The 20,742-nt window shown below is 47.6% G+C and overlaps 1 protein-coding gene across 1 annotated transcript in view; it reads right to left on the bottom strand.

Moving 5' to 3' along the window:
* The window catches only part of SSH1 (slingshot protein phosphatase 1), a 49,294-nt gene that overhangs the window by 12,762 nt on the left and 15,790 nt on the right, over positions 1–20,742 (bottom strand). The window contains exons 3-9 of the mRNA XM_090291238.1: positions 10,823–10,926; positions 8,817–8,881; positions 8,225–8,346; positions 6,085–6,153; positions 4,920–4,985; positions 2,251–2,445; positions 689–782 (exon numbers count right to left, since the gene is read on the bottom strand). Coding sequence (XP_090147364.1) covers positions 689–782; positions 2,251–2,445; positions 4,920–4,985; positions 6,085–6,153; positions 8,225–8,346; positions 8,817–8,881; positions 10,823–10,926 — 715 coding nt within the window. The remainder of the gene's footprint in view (positions 1–688; positions 783–2,250; positions 2,446–4,919; positions 4,986–6,084; positions 6,154–8,224; positions 8,347–8,816; positions 8,882–10,822; positions 10,927–20,742) is intronic.

The raw sequence follows: 20,742 nt of genomic DNA, 5'->3' as shown, positions 1-20,742 counted from the left end.
ACTTAGCTGCAAAGTAAATCTGATGTGGGGGCAGTTTACTATTTCAAGTAAAGAATCTGATTCCCATGGGACATTTTCTGAATTTAAAGCACTTATACCTTTACAATTAAATATCAAACATGTTACACTGAAACCCAAAATCAGTTCCAACGTGCTTTGGAAGGTATCACAATATAATGTATTAATAAAATAAAAAACTATATGTACTTTGAAAAACGGCCATTTCAAACTCTTAGATATACCTGGTTTAAACTGTTATTAAAATTCATTGCCTTCCTTGAACAAAAAGCAACTGAAGAAAGGAAAAAAAGTAGATTCAGAGAAACATCAAAAGGCAGAAGGAAAGCAGTCCAGGGTCAGTGTCTTACTGGTAAGGTAATGTGGGGCAGAGGAGAGGGTGCTAACAGGTAAATGCTTCTCGGTACAATCAACATAGAGGTCACGTGAAATTCTCACTAAAGGCCTTGCAGGTTCAGAGAGCCCAGGAAATCTGCCCAAGCCTCAGAGCTGGCACGTGGCAGGGTTGGGCTCACACTAGAGTCTGACCCTCAGGGCTGTACTCTGTTTGCTAAGTCCTGAAGGAAAAAGCCACTGAGAGCAGGTGCACTGATGGGTAAAGAACACCAGGTTTGGGCAACCAGACGAAGGAATGACCACTGGCCCGCTAAGAAGGGAAGAGTTCTCTTACTTCTTTGGAGGTCACATTTTCTAGGTCCTGGCTCATCATGATGCTCCGGAGCTTGGCTTTGATGAGGCGCTCCGTCCTTTCCCTTTCGGTTGGCCTGGAGAGAAATTAGGAAAATGCAGAACTATAGGAAGACGAGGTCAGAGTTTACAGAAGCCCCTGACGCTGCTGGACTTGGGTTCACAGGGATAACAACTTCTCGGTGTGCGTGTCCTCAGCAGGTCAGAGAGAGGGACAGAGAAGCCCTGCTCTGTGTCCAGAAATCCCACAGGCGTCAACACTGGAGCAGATCAAGGGGGAACAGAGGGGTCGGGAAGCACATTCTTTGTTCAGGTCCTGCCCAGTATTAGACTCTCGGGGCAGGATGCTGGCACCACCAGCGTAACAGCCCCAGGCCGCCGGGCCCTTCAGTCTCTGCTGAGGACACGGCTGCGTCTGGCTCCCAGGATCTCCTTCTCACATGGCACCAAAATCTATGTATTTCCCTGTAACTTCCATACATCAACCCTGGTTCTCACTTTAGGGGCCACACGAACCAGGCTAATCCTTCTTCAACGTGATGCCCCCTCATCTGTTCAGAAGCAGCTGTCGCTTCTCCCCAGCTCTCTCTCCATCCCTACGCGGCCTCACATACTCCGGCCCTGGTCCTGTCCCATTCAGCTTGCTCCCCTGCCACTGCCCTCTGAAATGCAGTGTCCGCAGCGCTCTGCGGAGAGGGGCCTAACCCAGAGGAGGCAGAGCCACTTCCTTCTTCTGGAACCAGGTTTTAATCCAGTGCAGCCTCTGGCCACGTGAGCGCTGCTGGTAGCCATGTGACACAGGCCACGAGAGTCCCTGCTGCTCCCCCTGAGGCTGCCAGCAGTCTGTGTTGGTGCAGTTGTGTCATATTTAGACCCAAGGAACTAGATGTCACGTTCATAGTACTCCTAAGAGGTTGCCAGATGGGAAGGGGGTTGGGAGGCTGGGTGAAAAGGGCGAAGGGATGGAGAGGCACCGACTGGTAGTTATGGGACAGTCGCAGGGATGTAAAGTACAGCATGGGGAATAGAACCGACAATACTGTAACAACCATGTATTACCAGGTACGTAATGGAAATGATGGGGGGATGACTTCAATAAACGTCTAATCACTATACTGTACAACTAAACCTAATGTGAAATAATACGGAATGTCAACTGTCATTGAAAAATTAAAATAAAAAAAATAAAGGGTAGAGGAAGAGCCTTTAAAATCAAGTATCTGAAAAGGAGGCCGTGCCACGGAGCGCTGCCTGAGAGCCAGTGAGGTGTGTGGGTCACAGGCTCCTCTGAGATTTGACAGCAGCTGTGGAGCCATTCCCCAGAAATGTATTCGCTCCAGATCTGTCTGTAATTTCAAAAGTGGAGTGGTGGTCACAGACTCTTCCCTCAGCCAAAGACTCCCCTCAGGCCACACGTTAGGAACCTCTGCTTGAAACGCTGGTTCTGGGAGAGGGGCCTGCAGTCAGAGGTGTGCAGGGGCCGTGACACCGTGCGGGCCCAGCGCCGGGCACAGGGTGGGTGTGGTGACGAGGTGCCGCACTCACTTGTCGACAAACAGGGCTGGGGAGTCGGGCCGAGTGGACTCCAGGTCCTGCATGGCGTTCCACTCGTTGATGCAGCTCTGCTCGGAGCTGATGCAGCTCTCGTAGTAGCTGGCCCAGATGAGAGCCACGCCGCCCGGGAAGTAGTTGTGCCTCCGCGCCACTTCGCAGGCCTTGTGAAGGACCTGCAGGGCAGACCTGGGGTGAGGAGGGGAGAGGGTCAGGCCTGGGAGGCACAAGGAGTGCTGGGCTTTCCCCCTGACCAAGGGTTTTGCAACAGGGCAGGGAAGGGCAGCTCACAAAGGACCAGCTACTGGCGACGGCCAGCTTGCCAGGTAACACGGCCAGTCTCCGGGACATGCACACTGACCCAGGAGCAGACAGGACACCGCCCGCCATTCCCAACCAGGAAGCAGAAAACTTCCTAGCTCTCCCCGTCAGGCCGCTGCACGTATCATCTGACTGCGCGCTGACTCCCTCCCAAGAACGGCGATTCGCTTCTGAGGCTGTGGTCACCTTGAACGCAGGAACTACAATCAAGCCCCGCCGCTGGGAGGACGGGGTCGCTAGTGTGCAGCCAAAGGCATCTCACTGCGTTCTAACAACCGAATTTCTCACTCCTCCCAGCCATTTTACAGCAGCTCAGGTGCCTAAGGAAATGAGTTCTCAATGCCACTTTAACACAGAAACCAATTGAAGAGGTGGCTCGGGAAGACAGTGGGACAGAAGGGACAACGCATATCATTAACGGCCAAGTTAGTGTTCTTGTCTCACTTCTTTTAACAAAAATATAGGTTGAAACTTTCTCAGCGAGTGGGGTGAATCAGGTTCATGAGGGGTGAGAGAGCGCAGCCTTGGGTGGAGGGAGAGTTATCAGAGAACAGCTCAACAATGGTATAAACATCATTGCGAGCCACGTCACCTTCCTGGTGGCACACATTGGTCCACTCTAAGCTGGTGGAGGGAACAAACTTGAGTGAATTATTTACTATACTTAGTTCTTGTTCTGAAGTTTTGGAAAAGCATGTGGGCCTATTTTTCACTTGCTGTAGAGAAATATTTAAAAAAAGTAAAAAATCCAGGAGCATAAAGAAACATCTGGGACATCTATAAAATTATGATTTCCCCCAAAATGATCCTGAATTGACTACAGAGTGGAGTGACAGAGGAGCTAGAAATGAAGCCCATGGGAGCATTCTGCTAACTCGCTGTCCTAGAAAAAGAGTAATTATTTGAAACACTGGGCAGAAGTCTTCCCAGCAGGTGCCACTAGCTTTCCCGAGTCTTTTCCAGGTTATTCACGGGAGACTGTAGGGTTTGCTGCCTGAGCGGTTTGTGCGACCCTCCAAGGACAAGGAGGCGCTGAGATGTGTGTGCCGGGGTCAGGGAAGCTCTGGACGTGACTTATTTTGCCCAATGCAACCTTGACCCACAGTGACCTCATCCTGAAAGCAGAACACATGGGAGGCCCCAGCCCTGCCCAGGCCCCCGCACGCGGCAGCAAGTATCCCACAGCCCCAGCACCCTTGCGTGTTTTGTGTTTACAGCCACCTCCCCCTACAGACTTTAAACTCCATGTGGACAGGAAGCATGTCCAAGACGCTCAGCACCTAGCAGAGTGCCCTTCCCTCACAGAGAAAAGTGAAGGCCAGCTGTGTGCCAGGTACAGTGAGGTGTGTCAGCAGGAACTGTACATATGCGAAAACACCAGAAATCCACCAAATTAAAAAGTGGCCAAAGGACAAAATAGACAATTTCTCCAAAGAAGATACACAAATGCTCAATAAGCACATCAAATGATGCTCAACATCAATTAATTAGGGAAATGTAAATCTAAACCATAATGAGATACCACTTCACATTTTATGGTCATTATGCAAAAACAAACAAACAAACAAACAAAAAACCCCAGAAAATAACAAGCGATGACTAGGATATGGAGAAGTTGGAATCCTTGTGCATTGCTGGTGTACCTGCTATGGAAGACAGTTTGGTGGTTCCTCAAAAAATTAAACATGAAATTACCACATCACGTAGAAATTCTACTTTTAGGAATAAACCCAAAAGAAATGAAAGCAGGGACTCAAACAGATAATTTATTTACCAATGTTCACAGTCGCTCTATTTACAATAGCCAAACAGTGGCAACAATTCCAAAGTCCATCAACAAATGAATGTATAAACAAAATGTGGTATAACGGAATATTACGCAGCCTTAAAAAGGAATGAAGTTCTGACACCTGCCGCAGCATGGATGAGCCCTGAGCAGTCCGTTAACTGAAAGATGCTAGGCACGGGAGGACAAGTGATTCCACTCACATGAGAGACGCAGAACGGCAAACTCATAGAGACACCGTAGAACAGAGGGTACCAGGGGCTGGAGGCAGGGGGGTTGGGGGGCAGTGTTTAGTGAGGACAGTTTCTGTTTGGGACGATGGAAAAGTTCTGGAGATGAACAGTGGTGCTGGCTGCATAGCATTGTCCATGTACTTAATGCCACTGAATTTTACACTTAAAAACGGTTAGAATGGTCAAGTTTGTTATGTATCGTTTGTCATACACCTAAAATAGATGTGCCTGAATGGGTTTCTAAGTAGAAGGGGTTTTTCTATTCACACTGTTACCTTGGCAACTATTTCTAAGGAGTCAGAAGTCCCTAACACCACACTTACCACATGGCCTGCACTGACACGGGCTTGAAGACGTGCATCCGTCCTGCCGTGCTGACGCTGAATCCACTAAGGGTGAAAGACAACAAAAAGGTACTGTGCTCAGAAACGGGACCCTCTAACCGCACCACCGCGGGACGATGTGGGCAGGCCCGCTGGGGACACTCTGAGGACAAATGTGTGTCCTGCTGTCTGATGAGGGACTACAGGCCGGCTGCATCAGACAAGGGCAAAGCAAGGGGAAAAAGAAGATAGGCTCTCAACCGCAGAAGACTTGTTTTTAACCCGGCAACGTGAAGTCTACAAAAACTGAAACCCCAGCAAGGGGCGCGAGGCAGTGACGGCATCTGACACCAGCTCGTTTTCACTCTTGCAATGGTCCCACCAACCTGCGACTTTCCGCCCCACATAGCTCATCATTATGGGTTTTTGTTTTTGTTTTGGAATTGCACTGAAATTATATTAATGGAAGGCAAAACTTTAAAAAGGAAAAACATTACCATAATCCTATGCCTTCAAGAAACCCCATTTTTATTTCTCTCTTCCAGTTCTATCTCCGAGACAGCATACCTTTTACTGCTGGAACCCTAGTAGGGACAATTTCCTATTCTGCTTCTTTCCACCCATCGCAGAACCTGTGCATTTCCCTTGGGTACAAGCATATGCAGAACCTGATGGCCCTCCCCCTTGTCTACCTACCCAGGACCAACTAAATGATTCCTCCTCTGCAGCCCTCAAAGTGGCACCTGAGACACGGTTGTACCTGCCAGTTGCATGTCCTTCCCTGCACGCCCAGAGTCTATAAGCTCCTGCTGTTGCCATGTTATCTGTGAACTCCCAGAGAGCAGCCCCAAATGGAGGGCATGTCATGACTATTCATGTACGATATCATGGCAAGTGAACGTCAGTTGACTGCTGCTCTTGAACTTCACACAGCAGCGATCTCCTGTAATGTTCTTCCATTGCTGCTTCATGACCCAAACTCTCTTATGTGATATCCAGAATGCCCCTGTCCTGTGTGGCTCCCTGGAAGGCAATATTACTTCTCCTGATATAATCAACACGTCACACACATGATTCAATTGCTAATGATTACCCCATGATGCTCAAACCAACTCATGTTTCAGAGTTTAGTGATTAAAAGAAGCTTTTAAAGAGACCTGCTTACCCATCGCCATCAAGGTGAATTTTTGTGTCACTCCACAGTCGGAGAACCATCCCAATGGTACAGCTCTTACTATGTGGGAGGAAAGAGAAGCAGTCAGCTGCTTACACACAGACTTCCCTGTGTCTTCGCCCGGCCCGCCCACCTCACAGAGGGGACCAGCCCCTGACCTGCCTCCAGCCACTGGGTGTGTGTCTGGGAGAGGCTCTGCTGGGACTGCTCACTCCTGAATCTTAGAAGGCCTAGGTCTGAGAAAGCCCCACTACAGGAAGTTGCCAGTGACCCCTTCTCGAGGAGAGTCCTAGGGTACTCTGACCCCACTATGTTGTGTGGTTGCAGCTCCGTGAACACCAGGTCTCAGCTGCAGCTCTCACGGGACAAGGAGCAACCGACTGACCACACGACCTCACCGCAGCAGGGGTGAAGCCACCGATGGCTGGCGCACTCTGGGCACAAGGCCACATGCACTCTGGGGGAATTGGGCGAGTAGTGGCAGCCAACCCAGCCTCCTGTCCTGGGGTGAAGGGGGGGGGGGGCGCCAACACCATTACTGAGTTCAATGCGAGACCTCTGTTTCTGTGCCTTTTGTGCAGCTGCTGATTTAAGAACTAGCTTAATCCACTTTTGTCTTGCCCATCCTAACAGTGAAACGATACTTCAGAGACTGGCGCTGCTGAACACACAGAGGGGACGAAAGGGCTTTATCAGAGGGGCTCTTCAGGTTATTACGAACATTCTTCAGGCGTTTAAAAGAGCAGGCTTGTGAGAAACCGTTGTAACTGAGCCAAGGCCAGCTCCGACAACCTCCAGGGATCTCCAGCTTACATCTCTGCTACCACTCAACAGCCTGCCCACGGAGTAATGTTACGAGCGTGCGACTGTGCAGACAGGGAGCGCTGGGCTCCCAGAGTAGCTGTGCCCATGCTGGGCTCTCCCAGCCTCTGCTTCTCTATCTGAGGGGAAGGGAGTCGTAAGTCCTTCAGGTACAGTTAGACTAAGCCTTTCGTGTTAGGCCAATTCTCAGGTGCCACCCCGCAGTGCTACCCATTCTTGATGCGCTAATTGTATTTCCTTTGCAGAGCTGCACAATAAAATGTATGTTGGGACTCAGAGCCCCTGGACCTTCATGGCTGTGTCAGTGCTAGGGTGAGGCAAGGAGGGGACCCCCCAGAGCCCCAAACCCACACATCCCTACTCCTGAACTTGCCCAGCTGCCCACTCGTCCTTTAAGACTGGGCTCAGCCACCGCCTGCTCCATGGCCCCTTTACACCCACCCCTCCTGTGTTCCCAGAGGTCCCCAGGTCTCTGCATCACTGAGCGCATCGCCCCAGCATCTGATGATGGCTCCCCTTCACTGTGCTTATAGGCTCTCTGGGGTCAAGAACTGTGTGTACTGTTGCTTCTTTGTTTACCTGGGCCTGGCCTGTTGCCTCATACACAGGAGAATGCAAATACATTGTTTGCTTAATGAATGATGACTAAAGGGAGTCAACTTAATCTAGTTTTAACAAATCCAGGCTTTGCAATGATCTCGCATGTACTAACTTATCCCAGATGTAAGAAGAGCCGTTTGCCTTCATTTCACACAAATAATAGGGTCTATGATATGATGAGCTTGGCCTCTAGGTATTGGGAAATTCCAAACCTCTTTTTAAGCCTCTGACCTAGGACCCGTCAGCAAGTGCTTGGGAATCCACAGGATAGCAATACTGGATAAGGTGCTTGACACACTGCCTATAAAGCACATACTTCTTATATGGGCCACTCTGCCTACATGGCATCCTCCCCGCTTCACTGGGCTGCTTTTACCTGGGTGTTCACCACAGCTGCCACCTCCTTCAGGAAGCCCTCCAGGCTAAGGCGCCCTCTTCTAGAACACACCCAATAGCACCCAGTGTTAGAGCTCTACGCACAGTGCAACTTTTCTGTCCTCAGCAGACCCTGAACTCTGAGTGCAGAGACTGGGTCTAACACCATTGCATACAGAACTGAAATGCCGGGCTTTACGGTGCTTGATCACCCTCACCACCTGCCATCACGCATCCCTCCAGCACCTCCCAAGGGTATGGGACCCTGTAAATCTTTTTCCAGGAGCAACTCTTGTCCCACCGCAGAAGGGAACCACCGTCCCATCAGACTTACCTTTCCTTACTGGAGAAGTCGACTCCCAGCAAGATGCTCTCCTCTGTGTCCTGCCGCCCGCTGCTGTCCACCACCACCATGTACCGGACCCGCTCCGCCCAGGCGCTCTCCAGGCGCACGGCCTACGCAGGCAGAGACGCTTTTACTGGCCTGCCTCTCCAGCTGGTGCCCCCTCCCCTACCCAACCAAGGTCAAGGACTTCTGTTTTCTACCTTTCCCTTTGTGAGTTTGGAATCAAGATGAGATTCTTAGGCATAGGAGCTGCATCTGTTTTATAGCCCTAACACAAGGGACAGTGCCGGGCTCAAAGGAGAGCCTCCTCCCCAAGTTTGTTAAATGGGGGAATAATAAAGGCCAGAGAACGAAGATGACAATTTAGCACAGACTGATACAGAGACCTGATACAGCCTTTCTCTGGACCTTCTGGGTACTGAGGAGCAAACTTCACTTGGCTTTTGTGAACCATCCGGGAGAATTTTTAAAACGTAGAACTCATACCCCACCCCCTCCAACCACACCCATTGCTCATGACTAATTCCCTACCAAATTTCACAATGAAAAATTAAAACTTGCCACTGTCGTCTCTTCTTACCAGCTTGATTCTATCTTCACAACGCAGAAGATTGATCATTACTTGAAGATGTTGGGGTAAGTCACCTATTGGACCAATGAAGAAAGTTTTGAAAGGTCACCCACCTATTTTCTCTAGGCAGAAACCTAAGAGAGGCTGATGTTAGGAAGAAGATCGAGATGTTAAAACTTCTCTGCCTACCCCACAGGAGAAACATCACAAAATCGTAAAGCCTCAGTCTCTCTTACTCCACCACTGAAATGTATAATGAGGATGAGTGAGAAACAGCTTTTGCCCTGTTTTTAAAAGTTACTTTTATTTTCTGAAATATTTGCTATATGGGTTTTTAAGTACAAAATTTGGCAAATATAGACAAGCCTGGGGGGAAATATTGTTAAATTTAAGCAAACGTTATTTTGCAGGCTAGGGCAGCAGAAACTAAGGACGTGGCTGAAGTAGGGGATCTGCTACGAGCCGGTCTGGAAGAAAAGGGACTGGGCACCACGTGTCCTCTTTACACTCTTCTGCATTTTCCGTCAATAGATAAGACTTCCACAAGCAGGAGGGGAAATGTTTAAGTGACTCTACAGACAACAGGAACACGCCGAGTGCCCAGAGGAACGGTGGTGGCTATCAATTGTAAGATACAAAATTCTAGTCTAGGCACTCAGATCCAAGGGAGGCTGGATGACTTGAGGTGAGACAAACAAAATGATCAAAGTGACAAGAAAACTGGTCTCAACTGCTAGTCGCTCTCACCTGCTGTTCCAAGAGTCAGAGGCCTTCCCAGCTCACACTCAGGTGTGTGCTGCCCGTCCAAGGCGTACCTGGAGAGGCTATCTGCCTATTACAAAGATTAACTTGTACACGAATGTTTTCTGAATTTTTCTTTTCCAATTGCCTTTGGTTTCAGAGTCAAGTCACCAAAGAAAACCAGTCTTTTTACTTTATAGGCATTCCTTATTTGTTTGCTTTTGGACCTAAAGTAATACTAACTAGGTTTGATCCCTACTTTATCACTTCCCTACTTCCCCAAGCCAAGTCCACCATTAAAAAGACATCCCATCTTAGTGCGTGCCAGAAGCTCGAATAGGTTCCCCAAATGAGGCTGGCTGGAGCTTTCTTTGCATTGTTAGAGTAATACAACCTGTTGCAGAAAATTTGGAAACCGGAACTTAAAAACCTTATCACCTATCAGCCCGCCACCCACAGTTATGGCTTTGTTCTGCCCGCAGACCCATTAGGAACCTCTCTCTCTGTTGGCACTGGGTTTCCTCCGCTCCTGGCTAAATAAATGAGGATTCCATGAGCTCTGTCCGTGGGCATCCTATTTCCCCAGCTATGGGGTGGAAGAAAGGAGGGAGGGACACACAGAGGGGACACATGTTTCTCTGAAAGGCTAGGCAGGCTGTCAGCTGCTCATGTCAGATGTGTCGCTAAATTTTTTCTTTCTAGATGGTCTTGGCTGAGTTTAATAATTACTGTTTTTTCATTCCACTGCCTTTTATAAAAACTGATTTTTTTTTTCTTTTGATATTAACTGTTGAAGAATAGCTTGCCGAGAATGTGAAAAAACAAACACAAAAAGAAATTCTCCATATGAGTTCTCCAAATGCTCGGAGAAATGACAGCATCCCCAGACTAGGTATACAGAACCCCAATCAAGGTGGCTGTTTTCAAGGGGACAACACCTGGCTATAATGCCTTCTGGTGCATTTAAAAAAAAAATCACACTACAACTTAAAATACGCAGTTAACTGATAAACTCTGAGTAGAGAACCTTTACATCCAAACTGAATGCTACTGACCACCTTACTCATGAGACAGACACAGATGCCCAAAAGGGTCACCTGCCTCCGGCGCTCCCTGGTAAACATGCATGGCCCGCCTGCTCAGGGAAAGGCTTCTCCCTGCTCCAATCGTTACAAATCTGGTCCCCCCATTTCTCTGGCCCTGAAAACCAGCAGTAACAGGAAGTTCCTCTAGTAGCAGAGAATATAAGTTCCAATGTAAGAACATCAGTTTACCTGCGTGCTTGTGGGGATGCTGAAGACTTCGCTGGCCTTGAGGGCTGTTCCCCTGTTGTAAGAAGAGGGCTGCTCCTTTCACCATGAAAAAGCTCTCACTTACGCTGGAAAGAATAAAACCCGAGCACAGTTAGGCTGGAATTCAGAGGAAAATGGGCCAAGACCTGCTAGAGAGGCAAAGCTGGAGTGTGGACAAACAGCACATAAAAATCAAATGGAATAAAACAGCTTTTATAAAAACTTCTCATAACAGTCTTCCCAAACCTTAGCTACAAGCTCACTGCTGGCAAGTTTGTGTGATGAAATAATACTTCTGCTAAAGCACCCAAGGTTGTACGTGGGCTCTTCCAGGGCCAAGAGCCTTTCCTGCAGGGCACTGTGGAGGGACCTCACTGTAATACATCTTCTCAAAATAGGGCCTGACTCCCTGATTAGGACAGGGTGATTCACTGTGAATTTAAGTCTTGCTGCTGATCTCTGTTTCCGATTCCATGACTTTTTAACAACTTGACTGCTTCTTGGTGCCTTCTCTTGATGGACTACAAGGAAAGGGAAATTACACTTCCATTGTTTGTTTGCATCTTAAGAAAAGTGAGTGTAACTTAGTCAAGGTTGCTCTGTCCACTGTTGCTACAGAAAACCTCAAGTTGATCCAATGAATTTCAGAGCAGAATAAATCTTTGGTCTGTTATTTCAACTACTAATAACATTTACATTCAAACTATAGCCTAAAAATTTGTAATTAAAAATTTTTAAAGATTTCCAAACACCCCAAAAATTCTTTTGCTGATGCAGAAATTAAGACTGTATAGACTGTTATCAGTTATCTATTAATTACTATCAATTATTCAAAAATACCATCAACTCTGAGAATTACCCATAAAATATACCAAAATCATTAACAGAATTTTTTGAGGGGTTGGACTACTTCTGATTATCTTCTTTCCACCTCTTAGTATATTCCAAATCTTCTACATTTAGCAAATATTAACTTTTTAAAAAGATTATTTTTGTTTCATTTTCAAAATAATAGAAGACATGTACTCATAACAAAAAAACATTTTATTTTTATTAATTTTGTGAAAGAAAATCACAGTTCAAATTTTAGGTACTGTAAAGATTATTAATTCTCTCTTGAGCAAACAATTAACATATAAATAATTTGAAGGGAAAACCATTTTAAAAAACCTGTGGCACTTTTTTTTTTGTTTTAAGAGAGCAAATCAATTCCTGATAGAAATACAACAATGTCTTCTATAACATAAAGAAGCAAGACTAGCACTGGCTGGTGTGGCTCAGTGGACTGAGCACCCACCTGCGAATGAGAGGGTTGCCAGTTTGATTCCCAGTCAGGGCACATGCTTGGGTTGCGGGCTGAGTCCCCAGTTGTTTCTTTCCCTCTCTTTCTCCCTCCCTTCCCCTCTCTCTAAAAATAAATAAATAAACACCCCCTGGCTGCTGTGGCTCAGTGGATTGAGTGTCGGCCTGCGAACCAAGTGTCGCTGGTTCGATTCCCAGTCAGGGCACATGACTGGGTTGCACGTCAGGTCCCCAGCTGGGGGAGCGAGTGAGAGGCAACCACACAGTGATGTTTCTCTCCCTCTCTTTCTCCTTTCCCCTCTCTCTAAAAATAAATAAATAAACAAGTAAATAAATTATTAAAAAATAAATAAATAAAAATAAAGTGACACATTCCAATGTTTTAAAAAATAAAAATAAACAAACAAACAAATAAATAAAAAGCAAGTCCATCTTTGCCCCAGACATCTAAGATGAGTAGTTAAACATTCTAATCCTGGAATAAAAAACTCAGCTAAGGGATGTAACTCTAGGTGCTAAGAAAACTCACTACACGAACTAGCATGTAAATGAGCAGGCCCTGGAATCAGAAAAATGGTTATCTTCTAGAGTATAAGTCCACAATCAAATCTGTTCATTTTCCTGGTTAAATCTCCAAGCTAAAAATAGCGATTGCTCAAATATCAAACAGTAAGGCTTAGTTCTGACTTTTTTATTTGGGCCTTTGAATCACTGATACCTGGCTTTATGGACTTCAGAATACCAATACTTTACATCCATACAACACTTCTTTATTTATGACCGCGAATGTACTGCCAAGCCATCCTTCCCATGTCTTAGTCACACAGTTGTGCTGCAAGTTGTAACGGTCGTTAAGGAGCCCAGGATTATAAATAATGGAAGAAATGAGAAGCATCCTTCCTTTGCCGTCTCACTCACCCACAGAAGTCGAGAAGCACTTTAGCTCTCTCTGGCCAATGTGAAATGCACGTTGTTTTAACTTAGCAGGCGGCAGAATCACCCAACACTTTCTGACCCTTCAAATTGGTCACCCTCTCCTTCCTTAAAATTTCACAACCAAGTTTGTTTTCAGAACTACTCTGTTTAAGACATAGATTGCTTACTACTTATTCTCAGCAAAACCTGAAAGAGCTGCCCAAGGGACTCCAAAACCCAGGAAACTTAACCATCAGTTCATCGAAGCGGCTGGGAAAAATCTTGGCAAGGCAACTTCAGCCTCTTTTGTTCATGAGTTAAAAAAAAAAAAAAAAAAGAAAGAAAGAAAAACAAAAATCCATACTGACCAGAAACCCGAGCACTCTGGAAACAGCCAGCCATTAACGGTGACCTTTGCCTTGGAAATCATGGGCGAAAATTCCCCTTGGTTTCCCTTACACTTCCGTTGGAAAGAAAGGGGAACAATGCAAAAGAATAGGCTGGTTCTACCCTGTGATCCCTGATGAGGCCAGTTGTTCCTCAGGGCTCCTGAGGTGGATAAAGAATCAGAGCCTCCCATGTACACATGAAGTTGGGGGCTGTGTGGATGGGGCCCTGGAACACGCCGCCTCTGTCCTCTCAGCAATCAGTCACGGGCGTTTACTGGAAAGAGTGAGCCTGGAAGCTGCGGGGAAGCCGAGAGAACACATTATCCCAAGCCAGGCCCATCGCCCTGTGCCTGGGGAGATGGTGAGAGGACACAGCGCGAGGGTGGCCACACAAGATGACTCTCGGGAACAAGAGGCCGCAGAGCAGGGGCAGTCACAGGATTTACGAAAACAAGATGCAGATATTCTTCATGACCCTGTTTCCTGTCTTCTGTTCTGAGCTCACTGCGCCCAGAGCCTCACACACCCTCTGGGCAGCTGCGGCAAACACTGCCTCCACTGACAGTGCTCCGTGGGGCTCCTGGCCATGCTTCTAACACCCAGAGGCACTGTACCCCGACTCATCAGTCTCAAGGCGCCCCTTTCGGGAAGGAAGCCCTCTAACAAATCCACTTCGTCGATGGCACACACACTTTCCTAGCTACTCAGGGTCGGGAAGCACAAACCCGCCAACCACCCATCCCAGCTACAGAGACACCAGCCACTACCTCAAAGATGCTGGTGTACTAAGTAGTGCAACCAGAGTTCCAGAAGGTCAGACCCAGACACACAAAACTCAACTGTCTTCCTCTGTCGCTTTAACAAAAATCTTGAATTAAAAACAAAGACAGCCCCTGCCCTCCTGACCCCCATCCTCAATGCTTTTATCTCCAGAGCACAAACATGTTCTCAGACACCGGTTCCTGCCATTTCAGAAGATGACGCGGCATTAGTTTCTATAAAGCATTGAAGACAGAGAAAAACCTCAATCGCTGCTCCTCAAAAACCCCCAGCCCTCAGAACATAAACAGCCAGGCATCCAGGCACTGAGACGTGGTAGGAAAACAGAAACCAGTGGTGGAGATACGTACTAATTTGGGCTGGAAACCTCCGAAGAGCAGAAGTGAGGAGGTGGCTGAAGGGAGATGCAGAAGTCGGTAAAATGAAAAAGGTCCATGCCTGCTGGGGTCACATGTCTAACTGCCTCCCACGCCCTCCAGAGAAAGCAGAAAGGTGAGGGAGAGGCTGGAGTTCTTCGGCAAGGATTCCTGGTCCTCGGATGATGTCCCCACCCAGCGAGCAAACGGCTCCTGTGGAACTCTCGTCTTCCCGATATTTGGGTTGAAAGGCTGCTGTCCCCGCACATGCTGATGAAAGGGGGCCATTCAGAGGGAGCAAAGCCGGCGAAGTTCCTCCAGTCCCTTGCCTCCCACGGCTGGCCGGTGGGCCTCAGCACCATGCAAGGGGGTGTGTATGAGAAGCGGTGGGGGAGAACAGCTGGCCGCCCGGTCACGGACCCCAGGCAACGCGGGCCCCACGCTTTGTTGCCATCGACACACTGAAGGATTTCTCTTTTTTTCAAAACGCCATCCATTCACCCAGCGGTGACCGTGGGCAGCTGCCACAGTTTCTTGGCACTTTCAAAAGCACTTTTACATTCTGGAAATTCTTCAGTCATGCTAATTGCTACTTGAGGAGGCAAGTCCTGGGAGGGGGCATTCCAGGTAGAGAACCTCACGTGCACACTAGGAGCTTTGAGAACTGCAGGCAAGATGCTTGGGACAGGACAGGCTGCAAAGGTAGAGAAAGCTCAGGTCCTAGAGGGCCTGGCACAGGACTCCGGAACCTACCTGACAGGAGCCAGCCAGGAGCTGTCTGTTCTCAGCACTTCTTTCAGCCAGTGAAATAAATTAAGGATACAAATAACCTTAACGCAGGGCAGAACGGGATCCGTATCCTAAGAAAGGAACTCTGCTAGTATTTAGAAGAAGGAAGAGAAAGAATCTAACTGGTGGCTTTTGGAAGTCTTCATGGAAGGAGGCAGCACTGAGTAGAGGGCTTCTGGGAAAGTCTTATGTGGAAGCTTCCTCCAGCCCCCAAATCCTCACTAAAGGATTAAGTGAAACACACACTACAGTTATTTTCCTTGTGCAGCTGAGGAAGCCACAGCTTGCCCAGGAGCATACATCTGTACAAGATCGGACTGGACCTGAGTATGTCTACCCCTTGCCCACCTTCTTAACCCCTGCAATGCCTGTCATCCGTAACGGCCCGGATGACTAAACTGCAGGGCGGCTACTTTGGTTCCACTAAAGCACAAGTCACTGAGAAGGCAGAACATGAGCTCATCTTCAGTGCTTGCTCCCAGCAGGTGGAAGCATCGTTTGCAGGAAACAGAGAGAAGGATTCATTCAGGGAACCAAGACCTCAGGAAGGGAAACCTTGGCGCTAGAGCTCTTTTTACAACCCTGGGGACAGGCAGAAGGCCTGGAGGACCACCCTGATTGCCCTGCCCACAGGACACATCATTCAATCCTTCTGGACTGAAAGGGAATCCTGGAGTTTTGTGGGTGGTGTCACAGCCACGCTGGCCAAGCTGCTTCTCACCAACAGCACTGTCATTACTAAGTGCCCGCCACATGGCAGCAACTGTACCAGGCACTTAGCTATGCCATGCCGTCTAGCTCCTGTGACCTGAGGGGCAGGCACGGTTTTCTCCGTGTGACAACTGCAGGAAAGCAGTCAAAGCCCTGACACAGTCTCCAGGGATAGCTAGGGAAACCTGGTTCTTAACTAACTCCCTTAGTGAGCCTAGCGCACATCGAAGTTTAAGAAAAGAAAAATACGCTCGTCTGAGTTGGAGTTTATGTTCTACTGTATGGATGTTCTGATATTCACTTACAGGGTTCTGTTCATTCATTCAGGTAGCAAGTATCTGCAGACTAAGAAATACAGTGCCAAGCCAAGCCTGCCTAGGTGTCCACAAGGGCAAAGGTGAGGATCCTCTTTAAGGGGTGGACATATGTCTGGGTGGCCTGGGTGTGTGCCAGGTCACTTAAGAACTTAATTCATTGAAACACAGAAATATGAAGTGTAGCAACACCACATTACAGAATATTATGCTAGCGCCCCTGATTTCTACGTCTGGCTATACATCTGAAGAGCCTATGAAACTTCTAAAACATACTCATGCCTAGGTCTAACCTTAACTGATTCTAATTCAAAAGGTCTGCAGTAAGTCTGAGCATCTGCTTTTTAAAAGTTCCAGAAGTGCTTCTGACACAGGGTTAAGAACCCTTCAATTGCACAGTCACAGAAGCCACAGAGAAAACTGGCTTCTCCATGGGCTTCATAAAAATACCTTACCCACAGCAGGTACAGGATACATGTTTCCTGCTGGTGAAGGCACCGTGAGTGAAAATGCATAGTCCTCTCAGGAGACAAACACCATTAGGTACAATGAAGGGAGGTCATGCCAGGTCATAAAACAAACTAACACCCTCCCTGGAAGCAGCAGAACAGGTTAGCAGAGCAGGTTAGCAGGTAAGGGCAGGAGCCCATCTTCCACCAAATCCTTTCAGAGCCACAAGTGCTCCTGCCCTTGAAAGGCAGCCCTGCATTACAGCTATGAAATGACAGTTCCAGCGACAGATCAGACCTCTGATAAGCTCTGCTGCTAAAAAGCCCTCTAGCTAATGTCAACTGATTTGATCTTCTAGAAACTTCCGGGTGGACTGAGAAGGCATTATGATGCTCATTTTATAGATGAGGAAACAGGAAGTTACTTCATTGGTATGATTTTAGGATTTTTGACACTACATCTCCACACAAAATCAGAGAACAGGAGCCTAAAGTACAGGCTCTGAAAGGGTCCTAAATTGGCTGGACTGGTTGAAACATCCCAAAATTACTTGTACATGAACAGAATTAACCCTCGACTGCACCTAGCTCTGCACAGTGATTATTGAGTGGACTGTGGTTTGTCTAGTGGATTTGATCATAATTCCAGGAAAAAAAGGGCACAAGTATAAAGGTGGATACCACTGAACATTCCCATTAATTCCATTTAGATTCACAAAAATGTTCTGTCTGGTCAGTGCTAAGCCCTGGGCATTCAGAAATAAGACAGACACGGTCCCTGCCCTGGAGCAACATTACATTCTCGTGGATCAGACAGACAGAGACAGGACCTGCAATGTTATGCAGCAAGCTGCACAGCACAGGAACATACAGGGGGCTGCAGGTGCACACGCATATGTGCACACAGGAGGGACGCCCAGCCTGCCTGGGGTCCAGGGAGAGCTCCCTGGAAGAAACAACCCCAATCTTAGCCTCGAAGGATCAGAAGACAAAGAAGTGGGGAGCGGGGAGCAGGAGAGCTGGAGGATAATTTGCACCTGCCCTATAGTGAACAGAGCAGGATTTGGTCTGTATTGTAAAAGGCCCCACTATGAATTCATAAATGTCCATTCTGGTTTATAAGCCAGTTTCTTATCAATTCGGTGAGTATAAGTTGGTTTCTCGGAACTTGATCATCCCTGAGTGTAGTAATGAATGCGAGCTTCAGGACATCCAAAGCTAAGAAACAGAACCTGGGCTCCTGGCTGAGCCATCAAACTGTCACCCTAAGAAGTTAGCACCTGAATGCTTGGTGTACCACAGGCGCTCAGTGGGTTTGTTTTAAATACGTAAATGACACCTTCAGTTGGAATGTTCTTTATAGTTCACAGATAGCTTGCCCCTACATTTTTGCTTTTAACACTTAGAATGAGTTTTCACGAGTTTTCATTCTTCTAATGAGAGAACCAAGACAGCAGATAAATGGCTTCTCCATGGTCATATGGCTAATAAGGGGCAGAACTGGACTGAACGGCTCGCCAAGGTTGGTGCTCTTCCCGCAGAATCCCCAGGTCAGAGGGCAGGACGGTCTGACCTGCGGCAACAGGTAAAACTGGGTAAATACAGATCTACCTCAAAACTGCTGCCGGTGACGGTTCAGGTTCAGAACCTCATTCCGAGCAAAGTGAAGTTTACGAAGACTTACTATCTGGAGAAGGCTGAGAAGACTGCAGGTATATAGAGCAAATCCCTTCCTTTGCTCTCCCTCAGCTTCTCCCCTCATTTCGAACTCATGTGCGAGTCACAAAGACCCTGAGCCACACAAATGCCTTGTTCTTTTTAGTTTGTGCCCCATGGTACAGTTTGGCAGGGCCTTGTTCCACACATCACTCCTCAGAGTGTCAGTAAACAAGGACTCACCTGACATACTTATCAGCTAGAGCTCCCAGACTGTTCCCTGAAACACATCATGTTGAGAACAGGGAAATTCCAGCTCTGCAGGGCATTATACTTAGGGAATGGGGTCACAATCAAGAAATGTTGGCAGGGCTCATGACAAATGTATTTGCTGCTGGGCTGTGTATTGTTTGGCTAGAAGGCGTAGGCTTCTCTCAGACAGAAGGAATGTCCAGAAGTATTTCAGACAGTAAGAGACATTCTCTGAAGCCAGCTACACAGCTCTCCTTCAAACCAATGGGTAGGGGCAAGCAGCTGAATATCACTAGCAAGCTTGCAAAAGCAGGATTTTTTTCCCCACTGTATAAATAAGACAGCAAATGAGATGCTTTGAGTTGGCCTTATAAACCTTAGGATAGTTTCTTGACAGCACCTCCTAAGAGCCCCCAGGCCCTGTCGGTAGAAGACAGGGCTAGTGCCACCGTCCTCTGTACATCTGGTATACCAGGGTCTAAGCCCCTCAGTGAGGGCTCTGTACAGGAAATGCAGTGGTAGCAAAGACAACCTAGCCGGCCAGAAATAACAGGCACATGAAGAAAATGTTTTGAAACAACTTAAAAATTCCAAGAATGATTATTTCCACTGTCCCAGGTTCTTAGTCCCTTCTTTGGTATGCAACCCCATCCCACAGCCACTGCTTGCCACGTCCTAACCTTTCTGGGGGCCTCTTCCTTCCCAGGCCCTCCTCCCCACGGTGAGCCATGCAACATCCACGGGCCCCCATGTGTGCCCGGCCCTCTGCTGGGTACCTAAGGTCCCTGAAGGGCAGTGCTGTCCAAGAAAATGGACATGCTCTCGACTTGGCTTCTCCAATAGGTAGCTACTCGCCACAGGTGCCTACTGAACATTTAAAATGTAGGAAGTATGACCATGCATGAATCTGTCATTTTATTTTTTAGCTAAATTAAAGTTTAAGTAGTCACATGTAGCTGGTGTGGCTGGCAGCTCTGGTATTGGAAACCACAGCTCCAGCAGCTTTCAGCCTAATGAGAACAAGGGAAGGGACCTCCAGCCTGGATCCCACTTTGTGCTATTCCTAACCTATGCTCTTCTTACAGTCTCCCAGCTCCAGGACTTTCAATGATGCAACCTTATCTATGGATTAGCGTCCAAACGTCTTGTGGCACCTTTCTATGGTAGTCACAACTAGCCCTTATATGTTGCTAACCAAGATGTCATTCATCTCGTACCCCTTGACTACAAGGAGCTTATAATACAGTCAGAAAAAGGGACTTAAAATAAAAACCTTCCTTGTGTGACTTCTTGCACTATTTCTCCCACACTCTATGTATTCTCTGCTCCCTCCCTCCCTGTGTCATTATCCTTACAAACTCTTCTGCTCTGGGTCTCTCTCTCCTCCCAGCCTTCTCCCTCTCCCGTCTGGGTCCCCAGTCTTCCAGCGTCACGCCTTCTCCCTCCCCACCCTAGCTCTAAGCCACTGCTCCTCCCTTTCAGGATGTCATAGCCCCTTCTCTCACTTTGCAGGGGGCCTATGGATAGCATCGTGCCAACAGTAATAAGCACACCTACCACGGCTTCTAACTTCCATCTTCCACTAAAAGGAACCAGGGCTCCTTGGAGAAAAGACTGATTACAGAGATGCACTATAGATATAGTACAAGATGAGGCCCGAAACAGCTAGTGTCAGAAAGCGAGAACATGCTTAAAGGATGATGTAGACATGTAAAGGGACATGGGCTCTGGCCCAGTAGCTCAGTTGGTTAGAGCGTTATCCCAGTACACCAAGGTTGCAGGTTCAGTCCCCAGTCACGGCACATACAGGAATCAACCAATGAATGGATAAATAAAGGAATAACAGATCAATATTTCTCTCTCTCTCTTCCTTTATCTAAAAACAATTTTAAAAAATAAAGGGACACGGGAGACAGCTTGAATGAGACCCCACTGACCAAACTGAGGACAATGTGAACTTTGAAGTCTGTAATATCATTAACTGATTAT

This window comes from Furipterus horrens, unplaced genomic scaffold (genome assembly GCF_987537825.1).
Source record: "Furipterus horrens unplaced genomic scaffold, mFurHor1.1.pri manual_scaffold_11, whole genome shotgun sequence".
Classification (NCBI taxonomy): domain Eukaryota; kingdom Metazoa; phylum Chordata; class Mammalia; order Chiroptera; family Furipteridae; genus Furipterus; species Furipterus horrens.
Note: the sequence above shows the minus strand (reverse complement) of the source record. Positions and strands in the feature narration are given on the sequence as shown.